General features: G+C 36.1%; 1 protein-coding gene across 1 annotated transcript in view; it reads right to left on the bottom strand.

The window, feature by feature from the left end:
- Positions 1-1,778: 1,778 nt before the first annotated feature.
- Positions 1,779-13,592, bottom strand: part of DNAAF5 (dynein axonemal assembly factor 5) — a 30,474-nt gene continuing 18,660 nt past the window's right edge. Inside the window, exons 9-13 of the mRNA XM_009819194.2 lie at positions 12,126-12,273; positions 6,605-6,755; positions 5,098-5,254; positions 3,130-3,321; positions 1,779-2,639 (exon numbers count right to left, since the gene is read on the bottom strand). Of these exons, the coding sequence (XP_009817496.2) occupies positions 2,500-2,639; positions 3,130-3,321; positions 5,098-5,254; positions 6,605-6,755; positions 12,126-12,273 (788 nt within the window). The 3' untranslated portion in view covers positions 1,779-2,499. The remainder of the gene's footprint in view (positions 2,640-3,129; positions 3,322-5,097; positions 5,255-6,604; positions 6,756-12,125; positions 12,274-13,592) is intronic.

The raw sequence follows: 13,592 nt of genomic DNA on the forward strand, positions 1-13,592 counted from the left end.
TCAGGTTGCTGTTTAACATGTCTCTAGAAGGACTATTAGTTTATTCAATTCACAAAGCTCTCTCTCTTGGCTCTGAAGAAAAAAGCTGTTTTGTTGGATGATGCGGAGATTTTTCTTCGGGAGGCATCCCACAACAGACTGTTCTGAAAGATAACAAAACACTCAACATACACAGAAAATAAATTACCCAGCCTACTGAAGATGTCAAGCTTGATGAATACTTCAGCTCTTAGTATTTTTGTACCAGTTTTGGAACATCTTGAAAAACTTTTCATGAGATTTCACTTCACCTAAGAAGGTACTCTTCTCTAATCCCCCATTTGAACTTGGGTTTTCAGGTATCTCTTCTTTTGATCACAAGAGTAATTAAAAGCACCTGCACAACATTTGTACTGCAGCTATCATGAGGCTGCACTCAGTGGTAAAGTAAAAGAATCTAAATTTTGCCGACATAGGAAGCTAAAAAAATTGTGTCTGTAGTAATGTTATTAAGTAGGATTTATTTGGTGGACTGTCAAGGGACCATTACAATAAGAACGGGGTTCTTATGGCAACTTTAGGTTGCATTGGAAGAACCGGCTGTTTTGCAGCCCTTTGAAACACTATTTTTTTTGAGAACAGAGTGTTGAATGAAAACTCTAAGGGGTCTGCCAGGATAGTTATGTAGTCTACTTCCACTCTAATTAAATTAGCTTTTTAATGATTGATTAGACTAAGGAAACAATTTAACAGAATAACAGAATAGTCGAGGCTGGAAGGGGCCTCGGGAGAACAGGTAGTCCAAATCCCTACCCAAGCAGAGTCAGGCAGAACAGGTTTCCCAGGACTGTGTTAAGTCAGGTTTTTAATATCTCCAAGGCTGGAGACTCCACAACCTCTTCACTCCATTTGATGTCTTCTAGGGATTTTTATTTCACTCACATTGTGCCCTCTAAGAATTTCAGCTGACCCGCCAGTTATAATGAGTTAAACAGGCAACAGTTTTTAGTCAACTGAAATGCTGCTCAATACAGGAATGGTTATATTTTGGCTTTTCATGAGAAGAAAAGTAAACTTCAAAGACAGTACATATGATCTAAAGTGAGTACCCTATTCTACAGGAATGCAAAATAGCTTTTGGCTCCATAAGAAACTACTCAATTATTCTGTATCATTAGCGTTATTGTCTCTTTTTGGTAGAATTTTCAAAGCAACCTAATATTTTGTGGAGAAGTCACCAAGAGTTTGTATGATTTTGCTTTTAAATTAGGAGTAAGATTTGTCTCATGCATCTAGTATCTTTCAAATGTTTCTTTGAGAATTCAAGTAGATATCACTGTAAACAGATGATGGTTTGGTTAACATTGTGTCACAAGTCTGAAAAGGTAAAGTTAGCTCAGAAGGATAAACAAACATGAGGACTTCCTACAGCGTAAGGAGTATTACCCAACATCACTGAGCCTGTTTTTAGACTTGGTAACAAAGCCAAGGCACTTGGGAGTTAGAAGCCAAACAGCACTTTTTGTCTGCAATACAGATAATTAAAAAGAAAAAAAAAAAAAAACCAGGAACCTGATTTTCTGTGATTTGTGTCTGCAGTAAATAGCACACCACCCCACAATGACTTAGGCAAGAATCTATCTCACTCACTTTATTACATAACCGAGAATGTAAGATGACACTAAAACTTATACACTGCAAAATGTCTTAAAAAAATAAATCAAGCTTTAACCTAATATTGGAGAATTTAATTTCAAAGTAATATGCAAACAGATGTTGCTTGCTTTCCAAGGCACAATGGTATAAACATAAAAACTGTAGATGTGATATATTTAATACAAAAATATAAACACTGTTAATCTTAATGACAAAACAGCACATTTCCTCCTATATATAAACCTTAATTTATAAAAGGTTAGCTTTATTCTCAGTCACGAAATGTAATACAATGACAATAAAAACTATTCCTTTAGTGACACCTACTCAGAACATGTCCCTATTATACCAGCATAATGAGTACTCAAAACATTATAAAAATTTTGCTGCATTATGCAAGAGAAGTTCGGCTGGTTTTTTTCTGATAGAACTGATCCTCACAGACCTGATTCTGCAAAGGCTCAATATTATCCAGAGTTTGAAATGCTCCTTGAAAGACTGAGTCCTTGCTGAATTACATTAATAACTTTGACATTAGACTGTTACTTTGTTAAATAAATTATCTTTCTCAATTATAAATAGTGTCAAATTCCTGAAAAACATTCCTCCTTTAAACCTTGTATCTGAAAAACTTCCAATGCAAAGTGAATTAAAACATTGCTTTTTATTGCTAGCAAATACAAAGAACTGTTCAAACGGCAAAGAACACAGAATTGTGCCAATTTGACTGTCAAATGAGCTAATAGTGATCTTACAAAGAAAAAACAACCTATTTATTGCTCAGCCTTTCTTATGAAAATACAAAAGTAATCCAGATCATACAGATTTCACATACAGTTCACTAAAAAGAATTTCAGCATTGATTCATAAAGCTGATCCTTTGGCTGACTGAATGTGGTGTAGTAGTTGATTGCAATAGACTGGTGTTCGATGTTTATGAACAACCCCTTCAGTTTCTCTCACGAGTAGTTCTGGATATAAAACGCTTCCTTCTTTTAAAACTTCTGTAAAACAAAAATACATTTTATAAATCATTAGCCACTCTGCCTTTCTCTATCCAAGTTCCCTCAAAGTAGCCAAAACCTAACTTGGCCATTGTTCTTCTTCTACAAGTTGTGCAGTCTTGACAACCTGATTCCTCTCTCATTTGCTGAGGTCTGTATTTTGACATTTACGTGCTTGAACACAGACTGATACACCAATAAATTCCAAAGAATCCATCAGACAAACTAGGATATGGTCACATCCTGCAGTGGTTAGTGTCTACCCTCCTGTTTACCATCTGTAAAGTCTTCTGATGCACTCTGGTGAGTGCTAGATAAAACATTACATTCTGCATACAGGTAAAAGGTCTGAGCTCATACTCAGCGAAGCCCAAAGGAAAGCTTCCAGCCTGTTAGGATTAGCCTCTAGTTGTATGCGCTACTTTCATATAACACTTGAAAACTTGATTTAAAAAGCATTGTTAAAAATACATACAACTGAAAGTCTTACCTAGGACTGCATTTTGGATGTTTTGATCTGGGTCATCGAGATGTATCAACAGTTCTTGGTACAGAAATTCAATATGACTTTCCATTGCAGATTTCACATCACTGTCTTTTAAGCATTTAAACCAATTAGTTAAAGTGTGAGCAGCTGCCAGTCGTACATCACACGAAGCATCATCCAGACGCTTTAAAACTTCTGAAAAGGAGCATGTGCATAACCAAATAGCACTCTGAACAGCAAAGTTATCTTTTGCATTTCAAAAAACAAATGTATTTTGTTATCACTGAAATTTTTGTTGCATTTTTGACATATATGTGTCTTTTGAACACTGCAAATACACATAGTACATTGTTCCTAAACGCATGCACTGCATTGTTATTGGATTATGTTGTCAAAAACATTAAAAGAAATGTACAAAATTATTTAGGTTAGTTGAACATTCTCTAGCACTCTTTCTAATAAGGTACCGTGAATGTCTATTAATGCATTACAGAAATACAGAGTTTAAGTATTTCTGTGCTCTATAAAGCACAGTATTTCTATCAAATGTTACTGTTTCAGTGAATGACTGCATCACAGACTATTTGAATATGCAAGATGCAAATATATACATGATCAGACAATTGTCAAAGTACTTCCCCAAAATAAAATGTTTTTTTGTTAGATTTCTGCTGTGCCATCTAAGAAAAAGCATCAGTCATTAAGATGCTGAGTTTGGGAAAGTCCGATTTATTTATATGTATCTCTGAGAACATAAATCCTCTTACATAGCATAGACTGTGCTTCTCCTGATGCATTCTTTAGCATTTAAACATCCTCCTAAGTAGTATTACATATTCTATTTGACATTACAGCACTCTAGATTAGTGTTTTCTTCCCTTTTTTTTTTTTAAATAAGAAAAACAACCCACTACCTATTCAGGTCTATTTATGGTGCAATGAAATGGTTTGCTCTTGGCACTCTGAAACACAGCAAGGAGAACAATGTGACTACCATTTATATAATGCATTACTGTTCTGCTTTCACTATAGTTAGAACATTATTTCATATAGTCTAAACTAGGAAGCAATGCAGATGAAATACTGGCAAGCCTTGCAAAGACCGTAATATTGAGTGAAGTTCCATCTAGTGGTCTAATGCATAATTGCGTTGCAAATACTTCTCAGTTCTGCTCAACTAGGAGTGAGGGCATTTCAAAAAGGACATTAACTTGTCTGCAATACAACAACTCAATGAAATGAAGTACTGCAGTTAAAAAGCTACTACATAAAGGCCTTGCAAGAAGCAAGTGCTGTTGGAGTCACACTTGACAACACCTACTCAGGTGTTTAAACACCTTGATTTTCTAAAATGTGTATGTGTACTTTATACACTTCAAGCAGTCTCATTTGACAGTTTAAGACCATGTCTTAGTCTCTGCAGAATTAAGACATTAAATTGCTTCTCATACACAAAAATGCTGCTAATGCTATGATTTTGTGCAGCACTTTACTTTTTCTACTTCCTTAATATCTTTAAAATTACTCTGGGGAAGAACTACCCAAATAGTTACAATACGAGATAAGAGAACACAGAAAGAGCGCTAGAATACGTGTATGGGAGTGAAATAAGAATGTCTGAGAAACCGAGTCTACATAAAATCTGCCCCCATTTGCACCTCAAACTGTTTAATGGCTTTTTTTTCTTTATGTGGGATTAAAGCCAGATGCCATAGTGACATACAACAGTTTTTGTCATTCCCTAGTCTGTATTAGTGCTTTCACTGCTACCAGCTGCAGTGAATCTACAGGTGAGGTGGACAACCTGCACACTGAATCCTAAACCTATACCAGTGAATCTGCCTACTGCTTCAGCATGATGCTTTTCATCCTTAAAAGCTAAACTAACTATGATACCTCAAGTAAAAAAAGCCACTGTAATTCTTCAACACGGAGATCTTATTAAAAAAATAATTAAACTTTTACACTTACCTGTGTAAGTGTTGGTAAATTTATCTTCATCAAACTGCCTCCCACAGACTTTTAAAAAAACCCCAACAATACGACAAGCCATCAGTCGAGTAATTTTAGAGTCTTCATCCATGGCAGCAATAATTTGGGGCATTAGCTCATCTTTGACTTTTAAGATCTACAATTAAGAGGAAAAGCATAGAAGAACAACAGCTTTTCAGTCACTCTAAAACAATAGCTTATTGGTTACATCAGTTACCATTAGGACCGACCGATACTGGCTCGCTTAATTTAAAAAGAAAAAGTTAACTATAAAAGTTAACCTGAAAATCTTGGAAGTTACATAGCTCTATTTTTGCCTCTAAGCAAGCTTGGGAAATGAAAATCCACCAGTCAATCATCCAGTTCATGAATGCTCAGTACATATGCAGATGAGTTTTATATAACTTGTAAAAGCTTTACACTTACTTGCCTTTTTATTTTTAAAAAAATGTTGGCAGGACTTTAAATAATTTGGAGATGAGGGTTATGCGTGTATACCAGTAGATGGTGCTCTTATTCTAAAAGGAAGCTTTTCAATAAAGACTGTTATAATACAACATTGCAGTGAGTTTCATAATTTGACTTTAGTATGTACATTTTGTATACATTAATGCAAAAAAGGCATTCAGACACTGATTCAGAAAAAAATGTTTAACCAGAACAGTAGTTTCTGATATCAGTGTTTTTGTATACGTGAACTCAACCAGTTACATGTGTTGAAGCACATTGTTCAATTAAGGTCTGTTATAAAGACAAAAAAGACTACGAACATTTAATAACATTTTTAATTCCATTTATTTATTTAAAATTCCATTATATTTAACATATTTCCAGTGCATCATTTCCAAATACCATTTTTATTAGCAAAGAAGCTTCAAAAAACCCCTCAGATTCAATTAATCCTTAATCACTATGGTGGGTAACATTTCCTTAAGTGTACTCCTCGTTAGCTCTCTACTTCAGTTTCTACAGATACCCTTCAAGTTCCATCTCAAGTCCTCCTGCCCCTTCCAGGAATCTTTCAGATTTTTTTTTTCCTAAATGGACCTGTGGGCTCCAAGGCAACCAGACAACTTGTCTTTGCCACATTACACAAAAGCATGTCCTGGCTAGCTCCAGTGCTGCTGCATGGGCGCTGGCTAGGGGTCCGATAACGTCAGGTACCCAAGTTGTGCTAATGGTGGTATTCTGTGCTACAGAACTGATGTTATGCTAGAACAAAGATCTACAAAATTTGACGACGGTGAGTTCTACAGCTCACCATATTGCTGGCCTCAGGTCTCTTATCAGGACATCATCGTCCCTCCACTACTGATCGTTTCAATTATTAATACTCAATTACAATTAATGAATTTTATTATGAAAACTGCATGTCCTTCTTTAAATATTACTTACAATAATGATTTATTATTTTTTTGCCCTTGCATTTATTTTGTATTCCTGCCTAAGATTTCAAAGTACATTTGATGAAAAAAGGAGAATTTACCTCTTTTGGTGAAAGCATTTCACAGTGAACAAGAGCCCAAAGGCATGATACAGCTGTAGTCCGGATGGCAGCTGCTGTTCTTCCAGCATGCCACTGCAGATTAGGAGCCAGTATGTCTTTTATCACAGTCTCAAGGTAGCTAGGGAACAGCCTGAAGCCAAAAATAAGAAAGCAAAATAAAGGTTCATGAGAAAGTGATAAAGAGACTGACAGGATGTAAAAGAGAATTTTCTGTCATAGAAACACAGGCAGGAAAAAAGACTCTAAAAAAATGAATAAAATCTTGTAAGCCAATGTGATTATAATGTATGTGATAAGCTTTTCATAACTTAATTTTTCTAGATAATATTTAAACAAATACCTAACATTCGTGGAAAGTGGAGGCTAGACTTTCTCCCACTTCAGACGATGCCCATGACTCACTGTGTTATCTTGGAAAGCCTCTTACCTTCTCTCTGTCTCATTTTCTCCGTCTGTAAAGTGGCGATAACACCCCATATGAATGCTGTGAGGATTCATTAATATTTGTAAGGCCCTTTGAAACTGTCCAGTGAAAAATATTTATAGTGTGAAAAGTATGAATGCTATTGATGAGACCTGAACTACTGATACTGCAGGGAGTCTACACAGAATACTTCAGCTTTCCCTTGGCTCAGAAACTCGTCTCCCTTAAGGATGAGAGGTCTGCAGGATTTTCTGATGGTGCCAGTCCCAATACTAGTTTGTTTTCATTACAAACACAAATCTGTGATATTTTTGCTGATGCTTCTTCCTCTTCCTCTATTGAATGGGCTATTATAATACTAAAAGTTGCTGTGAGAGTCAGCAATTGCAATAGGCAGTATTCCCTCACACCCATTTAATTCCAGCTCAACAGTTTTAGATTAAGAGAAAAAGATATAGATCATACACACAAGTTAAAACAGACTTTGCTGCATCAAAGAGACATGCATGCCTGGCTGTGACTAGATAACTAAGGCTCAGATTATTCACTGTGCTTCTCTGCCTTAAAAAGCAGCTGGCAGCATGCGAAACAGATTGACAAATACAGGCTAAATCTACCATGACTTGTGTCCCGCTTTATTCAAAGTTCCCGCAGACCTGGACTGCAGCCACCTGAGTGCAAAACAGCACATCACCGCCCTGGTGCTTGGCAGAAAGGGAAGAAGCTGTTGCTGACTTTTTGCTAGAAGGCCAACATTTCCAGGATGAATAAGTGGCTCCTACAGAGAGGTGCCAAGCCACAGGAGGAACATAATGGGTAGATGTTAACAACAAACATTTATCACTAAGTACTTTTAAAGAAAACCCAAAAAACCCAACAAGCCAAAATCATCTAGCAATGATAATCCAGCAATTAAAAATTCCATAATAATATTGTATCAATGTAATAAGAAATGTTATTGTATCTACTTCTTTCCTGTAACTACCCTTTATCCCTGCAGTTAGACCTTGTCATCTGGGTGTAATCTGCATAAAGCATAACCAGCTAGCCTGCCAGGCCTCAATTATCTATTGCACACACACAAAACTGAAAATCTCCATCTTCAGCATGATGACAATAGATACACCTGGCTGCTGCTTAGCCCTTTGGCCAAGGGAGCACTCAGTCTCTGAGAAAGTCGGAGATCCATCCTTGCTTCCAGTCCAGCAGATGGCACTTAAGGTTCAGTAATAAGAAATCTGATGCCCCATTAGACACATCTAAATTTGTAAAAACCCTTTTGATTTATTATTTTAAAAACATTTTTGAGAATTAATAATTTTCTATTCAAAAAGTTGCCAGGAAAAAAAGTAACTAAATGATCATTCCAAATTTCCTTTTAGCTCCGAAGTTAAAAAAAAGCTTTGCGCTATCTGATCAGTAGCTGCTTCTGTTTTCAATAAAGCCCTGTTAAACTGCAAAGAAAAACCAATCTGTCAAAACATAAAAGGTAAATTCCATCAGCATTATGGTAACCATAATGCTATGTATGCTATTTGTGAGAATATCTGTTCTAGTGCCTTGAAATAGACTCAGTAAAGCAATATCTGGCAATTATCTGACTCAATCATGTCAGACTTAAACAAAATTAGATGACCACACAACTGTGTTTAGTATAATAACTGAAACTCTCCCTATCTAAACTGTTAAGAATGTTTTTAAGGAGCTAAAGAAATTACTGCCAGCAGGGAATGCCATTGTGTAACCGGAACTTATTACTACTTCACTACACTATCTCTCATTACCATTAAGATGTATTTTTTGCTGTTGCTGATGCAATTAAATTCTCCCTCTTTCCATTTTCAGATCTTACTGTTGTAAATCTATGGAACTGAATTCTAAAAGTGAGTAATTTCCACGAAAACATACTGTCTGTGCTATTTGTATTTACAGAGTTGAGACTTTCTTCTCAATTGGATATGAAATAACTAAAATGTGATCTGTGCATACGGTAATACCTAGCTCTTACGCAGATATAAAAAGCAGAACTTGGGATTACATTAAAATTGCTACCCCCCATTTTATGGGCTTACATACTTAAACTTTCATTCCATGTTAATTATTTTTTATACATTTTCGTTCTGGATTGGCTCCTTTTCTGCTTTTATGGCACTGCTGCACTTGGCTTTATATGTTTGTGGACTGTTTTTGGTTTTTGTGTGTATGTTTTTGTTTTTTCAAACTTAACATCCTAAATCTCGGTAATTCGAAACAAAAACAGATTTGCTTTTACAAATCAAAGCCTCCAAAAATGTTTTCAAACACAAAAACCTTACAAGTTACTTCCTACATTAAAGCATTTGCTGTGACAATGGTAAGTAGGATCAAGACTTCAGAGAGTCATTTAGCTCCCTCTCCTGCTTTTTAGTTTTTGGAGATAAACCTACTGGTAAAATTCATTGCACTGCTCTTGTTCTCACAGGACAGAGAGCCTCATTATGAGTTAGACTGGGCCATCCTTAGCCAGGAGTCGTTCTTCACACAAACAGGTCTATTAACCTCATTGGATGTATCTAATCTTGACAAGAGGCCATTCACTCACACTGCCCTGAGCGAAACAACTTCCATCATTGCTATCTGTGGAGAGCCAGTGTGATGTGTGGCTATATTCTCTGAGAGTATTACTTAGAAGAATATTCTTCTATTTTTTCTACACTGGTAATTTCCCTTTCCTGGGAATCCTAGTGAAGCTGGCAGCTCATTGCACTAGCTTTCTATTCCCCCCCCTTTGGCTCCATTATTTATACAAATGACTGGGTTATGGATGAAAGATTTTTTTATTCATCCCATTTACTTTGACTACTGCCAAAACAGAAGTTTACTCTTTGATGACGTTCTCCATGTGGCCCTGCACTGACCATCGCTCTCTACCAGCAGTACCTACATGATCTAACTTAGTACATTTACCTGAGCACTTCAGAGACTTTCAGGTAGAGAAGTGCTACCAGTCCTACTGTACAGGTGAGAAACAAAGAATGAGTAAGGCTATGCATTAATGGAGAAGTCCTTCCTATCTCCTAGCCACCCCAGTCAGGAACACTGCAGGTCAGGACTCTGTACCATGCCATGTAATGTACCTGTCATACTGCTTAGATGCAGCCTAAATGATTTTCTGTAGATCACAATGAGAGGTAGAACAGAGAATTTTACAGCAGAATAGAATTCGAAGAACTGAGTTATCTGTAATGCTATTTCTGAGGAGGAAGACAGGATATCAGATAACTGAAAATGTATAGAGAAGAAATGCCAGTGAGACTAACTTGTTGACCAGGTCTGAATTTGATTAAATACTTTCAAAGAATGAACGTATTTAATGTTTTAAAAACAAATGTAGAAAATAATAAATATGATTGTATGGTAGATGAATAGCAGCTAATAATGTATTCTGCAGTAAATAAAGGACAGTAAAATTAAGCCATAAAAGAAAATAAATAGATAGGAGAGAGTCACATTATCCCATTTTCAGACTGAAATATGTTTTTACACACTTAAACATTATAGTTGTGTTCAGGGCATCACAGAACACGTGAGATGACATTTCTTGGCTACACGGTCTTTGCATTCTCAGATCATACAGATCTGAGATATAAACAGATTAGCTTACACTAAATAGTCAGATCCTGGAACACTTAAAATAGTTTTCAAAGTGCTTTTAATTCTTTCTTTCAGGAAGATTCTTGCATATCTAGATTGATCTTGTAACTACCACTCAGTTACATGATTATTTAAACAAGTAATCCACTGACTACAAAGAGATTTTTCATACAAATAGGGTTTTAACATTGGATCCTGAAAATACAGAAACAGATAACAACACACTTGGCGCAAAAGCCTTCTGTTAAGAAAGGGTAGCTTCATTATATTCATCTTAAGCACACTAGCTCCAAATCTATTAGGGGATACATTAGCAAAGATTCTTCAGCTTACCTGGAATCCCCCACTGAACGGGAACACCAGGGTTCCTCCTCCTCCCCCCATTATAGGATGCAGGCCATAAATATACTAAATATATTTAAAAATGGTAAAAATACATCTTCATTCATACTAACATGGCCTTATGGAACCTGAATGAATGTTCAACATACCAGAATGCCCACTGAGTGCCAATTTGCTTACCAGAATAATGAAAAAAGCTTTTAAGTATAAACGACAATTGCTATCAAAGTACTTTTAGGAAGAACACTTCCTGCGATACTTTTTAAAAAAAAAAAAAAGAAAAAATATGCAGCAGAATACATTTACATACTAAATGCAGCAGGCACTGGGAAAAGCAGAGCAGATATGGTTTATGTATTCAGGACCACCTTGTAGAAGTGTTTGCACTACTAGTAAGACTAAATTAATAATGACAAAAGAGCCCCACTGTTGGCATTCTTATAAGCACCATAAGTTATAGTTAGATTGTACTTGCAATGCATCAATAGTGCCAAGCAACAGGAGACTTCCATCTTCAGTCACTGACAGTAATAATAATTCCTTATCAAACATTTAGTTTAATGCTTTTTAAACACTGTACTATATCATGGGCTTTTTTAAATGCCCATTTTTTGGGGTGTTTTTATGGTTTCTTTACAATGGCTACAGGGAAAGTTAAAGGATTTAGCAGTTAACTGGGAGAAAAAGAAAAAAAAACATCTACCCCCCCCCGCCATTTCTTTCCTAAGAATCCCCAATTTTAGCTTTCAAACATGTATTCTTTTCAACTCTAGCTCTTTATTTTTTGAAAACTATCCAGATCTGCATGACATCCATTTTAATTCTCTATAGTGGCAGAGGTAGGAAGGAAGACTACAGTGGAGGAAGTCCAAACTTCAATTTATTTATATATTTTTTTAAAATTATTGGACTCTGCCTTTCTAAGCATTGTTAAAAAAATACAGCAAGAAAAACACGCTTTAGAAGATGGTGGGAAAGTCCTTCTTCTTCCAGACATGCTAACATGGACACAATTATAGGGGTTAAATAACTACCATGGTCATTACTTTTTAATGCCACTGTAGTGTTCAAATAGCTGTGTGAAATTAGAAGTCTACTTACCCCTGAGAATTGACAGTTTCACTTGCTTTCTGGAGCAACTGTGATAAAACAGTGAAAAGTTTTAACCGCATCTGGGGATCTTTGTTTGGCTGAAGACACGTCTTAAGAATGAGAATAAAGTTATTTAGAGCTTGACCTATGACAGGACCTAGAAAGTAAACACATAAGACTTATTTCAGAGTACTAATAAGTTTGATTTAGATGTTTAATATACAAGTGCATTAAAATTTGTAATATACTTGGTATTAAAATAGTACTTAACTTTCCACTCTTGCATGGCAGCTGTTGATGTATCCATGTTACATCGTATTAGGCAGCGTACAAATACCCAAGCTAACTCGCCATGGGCTCAGGTACCCACAGTCTTAGCCATGGCAGCACGGCGCTCCCCGAAGATCAGTTTACCCCACGTCATTTAGCCAGCTTGGTATTGCTGTACTACACTGCATTATGTAGCATGGACGTATCAATGATGTCCGCTAGTTGCTGGGACCGGTGGTACAAGATGACATTTCGGGTGGACTAATGCATTTGGGGGGGATCAACTCTGTTCACTATGTACCTCTGAAAGCTTGAGACTATGCACAAAGTTTTGTTTCTATCAAACTTCATGAAAAATTATACTGGATCTGGTATGGCCATAACACCACTCCAAACAGCAGAATTAACTATCGCTTTTTTCTTCTTTCAAGTTTTTCTATGTGCAGCATTCAAGGAAAGATGTTCAGGACTCCCAGAGGCACAGGAAAGGGCATGTTTGAAAGGGTCAGCCTCAAAACTTGGATAATAGAATTATTGCAGCAGTATTCTTCCTTCATGTTTAAATAATGCTTATTTGCATTTTACAAGAGAATCTAAAATACGATGGATTTTAGAAGCTATTTGAAATAAAAATATTTTTCTAAATTCATTCTCTAGCTTGTTAACATTTTCACATCCTATGATTAATTCTGTTTTCACCACTAAACAATAAACAAACAAAAAAATCCCTCTAAGCCGTTATCCCAACATTTGAAGAAATTATTTTCCCAAAACAGAAGGAAGTTTGTGCCTCTCTTGTTGATGATGATTAACATCTACATGGTTTTGAAGAGGAAGAATACATACAGACTATACACATGCTTTATTCTGCAAGCTTCTTGCTGTAGAATGCTCCTTCTGCTCTATGTTTGCAATAAACTACTTTCCTCTAGGAACTTCTTCAGCTTTGCATCCTTGTGATGCACGTTCCATTCAACTCCAGTCACTCAGAAAATCCTCCCAGGAGACCCAACACTGGCATTTCTGATGACAAGAATATTCCTCACATAGGGACTGGACAGATTGAAGTATTCAAGATTCCAAAACAAGTTCAATAGCATTTAATAATACCTGGAAATTTAATGTTTAAAATAATAATAAAAAACCCCCAAATCTTCACTGTCTAGACTGAAGCAATACAGGGTGCTGAACTGCAGTTTGCTAAAT

The sequence above is a fragment of the Gavia stellata genome, chromosome 18 (genome assembly GCF_030936135.1).
Source record: "Gavia stellata isolate bGavSte3 chromosome 18, bGavSte3.hap2, whole genome shotgun sequence".
In the NCBI taxonomy this organism is placed as follows: Eukaryota; Metazoa; Chordata; class Aves; order Gaviiformes; family Gaviidae; genus Gavia; species Gavia stellata.